This window comes from Hipposideros armiger, unplaced genomic scaffold (assembly GCF_001890085.2).
Source record: "Hipposideros armiger isolate ML-2016 unplaced genomic scaffold, ASM189008v1 scaffold_40, whole genome shotgun sequence".
Lineage (NCBI taxonomy): Eukaryota > Metazoa > Chordata > Mammalia > Chiroptera > Hipposideridae > Hipposideros > Hipposideros armiger.
Genome location: NW_017731390.1, coordinates 5,522,174 through 5,526,475, shown reverse-complemented (window position 1 = coordinate 5,526,475; position 4,302 = coordinate 5,522,174). Strand labels below are relative to the sequence as shown.

At 40.5% G+C, this 4,302-nt stretch overlaps 1 protein-coding gene across 1 annotated transcript in view; it reads left to right on the top strand.

The window, feature by feature from the left end:
• The window catches only part of LOC109380715 (keratin-associated protein 4-6-like), a 17,827-nt gene extending 14,865 nt beyond the window's left edge, over positions 1-2,962 (top strand). The window contains exon 4 of the mRNA XM_019638571.1: positions 2,802-2,962. Coding sequence (XP_019494116.1) covers positions 2,802-2,962 — 161 coding nt within the window. The remainder of the gene's footprint in view (positions 1-2,801) is intronic.
• The last annotated feature ends 1,340 nt before the right edge of the window (positions 2,963-4,302 follow it).

The window sequence follows — 4,302 nt, the reverse complement described above, 5'->3', positions numbered from 1 at the left end:
AAAAAAGCAAAAAGTATTTTTTTACTTAAAAATAAAAGCAAAAATGTCAAAAGGCAGATTGTGTCATCTTTCTTGTTTCTTTTTTTATCAACAAACTAAGACTACTGAAACTTTGCAGTTGAAACTAAGAGACTCAGAAGCTAATAAGTTTAGCGTGACTGACTTGGTCTCAAAAGACAGAGAATCCAGAACATCTCTTTAACTTAGGAGGAAGTACTGCTATTGGACAAATTCACCTCCTGCCAAAGATGATCTTTTACTATGAGTTAAATGTAATAATTACTATCCAGTGCCCTCCACGCCCTCCTCCAGGCAAAATGTGATTCTATTAAGGAATGTCCATGCAAAGGCTTCAGCAGTCACCATTTTCACTGTCACCGGATGAACCATGGGGCTTATGATGGTAGGTAATAACATGGATGAAGAAGTGGAGGAAAGTCATTTGTCACCATAACACCAAACAAACCAACAAGAGTAGAACCTACTATTCAGACGTAACTAAGACCAATAATTGGTTGGTTAATAAGAAATAAAATCATAAGGACACTTCCACACCCAAGGAAAATGAAAGTTCTATAGTAAAAACAATTCCTGAAGAATATTATAATAACTCATGATAAATAATGACACATCACATGAGGAAATAGACCTCGACTGGTTCCCTCCTTGTGATGATTTTGAGTTTCCTATTGCTGGGAGTCCCAGGGGTTTCTTGGCCTGAAACAAATGATTCCTTAGCCTGGGGTTCCCACACCACAGAGAAGTCTAAAATTGGGTACAAGCTTTCAGTAAGAGCCTAGTTAGAAAAGAAAATAAGATTTCTTGTAAAACCATGATATATTAGTTCCAAGGACTGTGGAGGCCAAAAATGTCCACAGAATGTTGGTCATAAATAAAAAATCTATTTGTAAACAAATTAGAAAATATTATCCTTATGTCAAATTATAATATGACTTTGCCTAGAATATTGCATCTAGCCATATCCTCTCAGAGAATTATTTAGTCCATACCGTAAAAATCAACTAATAATATCAAAGAGGCCAAGAGGGAATCTTGGCATGAGAAACACAGAGAATGAATTTGGTATAATTCATATCTGTGATATCTTGCATGGTATCATCAAAGCAAAACTAGAACTAATTCTCCCATGACAACAAAAAAGCCTCCCCCTTGAAGCTGAGAAGGCAATTTTAGAACAAACGACTAATAAAAAGCATTTGATTGGTGGTTTGCAAGCTCTTGGCCCCCCCCCCTTTTTTCATTCAGTGTTCATAGAAAGTAAGTAGGATTGACTGGACAGATTTCTTTTTTTTCCCCCCAAATCCAAAGAAAAGTGTCAATCTAATTCACTAGCAAGAAGTAAATTTATGTACCTTTGCTAACAATTGTCACCCCAATAAACTTTAATTTAAAAAATTAATTAAAAAAAAGTAAATTTATAGAATTCATCATAAAGGTAAGGTATATGATGAAGGTACAAATAAATAACAATTAAAAGAATTAGACAAGTGCATGCATATCTACAGTGCCATGATAAGTTACTATGGAAAACCAGGCTACAATACACTTCGACATCGACATCCGGCACTGAGAAACAAGTAGCCCCGCCCCTCCAATGATTCTACCTCTGTTGATCCTCAGAGAGAATCCTCTGCTCTCGAGCACAAATCTGACGCAGCACAAGAAGTCCTGAAGCCTTTTTCAGATTATCTGTCATGGGGTATAAAACATTTCCTTAATTCTCTTCCTTGATCACTTTTAATGCTACTGCTTACTTCAAGGCTTGAGAGGTTCTCTCTCCTGTCTGGGCCCCGGTCTACTGAGCCTAATCAACATAAAACTCATAGAAGCTGCTTGCTGAAGAATGAGGAGATCTGGGCCCCGGTCTCATTGTGTGACCTCATCGAGTGACAGTGGTGAACACATGACCCTCCCTGTAAAATGAGGGGGTAGGCCTACATCCCCTCTGTGGTCCCTTCCTGGATTCCACACACGCAGTGACTAATCCCAAACAAATTACAAAGATAAACATTGCAGCAGATCAATGGGGGTTTTACAATCAAGGTAGAAATTGAGTTGGGCTTGGAAGGACGAAGAGGGCATTCCAGGTGAATGAGGAGACCAGGACGACCAGGACAGCCCAGGCCCTACTGGGGGAGAGTGACTAAACCAGGGTGGCAGGGACCCAGGGTGCCTTTCAGTAGGTGGTGAAAGGAGACATCTGGGAAGCAAGTGACTGTTGGTCAGCACTGCAGGCCGGCTATTAACCTGCTACTGTCATGTGCGTGGTGTCAATAAGGCAAGTCACCATTTGGGTAGTAATTATGAGTCTTTGAAGTCCAGGGATGAAATGCTAACTTTGGGGCCAAAAGGCAGGGTGACTAGACACCATTCTAGTTTAGGAGACACATTCTTTTCTGCTTTTATGAGTTAGGAATATTTCCAAGGGAAATTCGTCAGAATCTAATTCAATGTCTAGATTTGGTGAGGATAAACAATACAAGAAAAGGAAAAATATTTTTGGGGTGTGTGTGCATGGATATGTATGAGGTGAGGGGTTTCCCATATCCCCATTAGTCAAAGCTAAGTCCTCACTTAATTGGCCAGGAAATTAACAGGGAAGTGACTGGGGGACATCAGGGCCTGGCCAGGGTATATATAGGGCCCCGAAGGGGAGGAAGACAGTTACACCTGAGAACACCCAACTCCTCTCACCAGCCCCNGCCCCAGCTGCTGCATCTCTAGCTGCTGCCGCCCCAGCTGCTGTGGTTCTTGCTGCTGCCGCCCCTCTTGCTGTGGCTCCAGCTGTTGTGGCTCCAGCTGCTGCCGCCCCTGCTGCTGCCCCTGCTGCTGCCTCCGCCCAGTCTGTGGCCAGGTCTCCTGCCACACCAATTGCTATCGCCCCACTTGTGTCATCGCCACCTGTCCCCGCCCCATGTGCTGCGCCTCCTCTTGCTGCTGAGCCCCCAGTCCTGTGTCCATCCTCTTCATTTACTTCTGTCCTCACAGATGTAAACACTTCTCATGCTGACCCTTAGGACACATGGAATATGACTGACATCATACAATAGGTTGGGCCTCATGACGGAAATGAGCCCACCACTGTCCCACTGACTTTGTGAACATAATCTGGTTCATTTTAAACTCCCTTGCTATCTTTTCCTTTCAATATTGACCTATTGACCAAATATGTATGAATTTGCAATCCACCAGCTAAGAAAGTGTCCCAATGCTCTAAATTTCTCATTCTTCTTTATCACTTTGGGGCTCTAGACTATCCTTCCAACAAGATGGACATTCTCTGTAGCCCCTGAGTGGTATGATTTGACACCCTCAGACCTGGGGGTCCTGTTATACCCTGTATTTTCTCCTAGCGTGGATTTCTTATGTTTTGTTGCTTCTCTGCTTTCTAATAAACTTTTCTGCACACAATGATTCATGGGCATTGTTCCCTATTGTTTTTATGATCATTTTACTGAGTAACTAGGCAACTATATTTTACATGAAGATATGGGAAGAACAACCCATGCTGAAATCACTTTAAAAATAAGTGCCATATCAAATATAGATCATTTAAGATATTAGATCAAACGTGGCATGTATGTATATGTTTATGTGACATGTATGTGACTTAATATCTTAAATTAGGGCAGACTAAATTCATGCCTTTAGCTCTTAAAACACATTTCACCCCTTAATACCATTTGTTCTATTTTGCAGAAAAGGGTAAAACCAAATATCTGAGTGCATGCCAATGAAAGAAAAAAAAAGCTGTAAAGAATTTAAATGTACTCAATTACTTTCATTCAATTAACATTTCAGAATTTATAATCACAAAGTAGGTTTTATTTGCCATTGAGCTCTGCTAACTAGAAGTGCATATTTCATTGTATTTTAAAAAACTCTCTTTGAGGTATGGTTGACATGTAAAAGCTATACATATTTAATGAATATGACTGGATGAATTATATTTCATTGCATTTTTAAGGAAATATGCCTCATCTGGATGGTGTGGTATACACGTGTGTTTCTGAGTGTGATCTCTCAGAGTTTTTCTCTTAATCCTAACATCTCCTCACTTAACATTCTAACATATGTATATTGACCCTGGGAGGCTGGAATTTCAGAACTTGTGTTTTCATTTTAAGGATTTTTTCAAATGGGAATAAACTTGTAATTTGAGTAGTTCTCAGCTGGGGTTCACACTGACTCTGTGAGCATGTTGGTATTGAAGTGAGAGTTCTACATCAGAGATTGAAACTCACGCAGTGAGCAAGCAATGTCAAGAGTTCCTAACCCCTA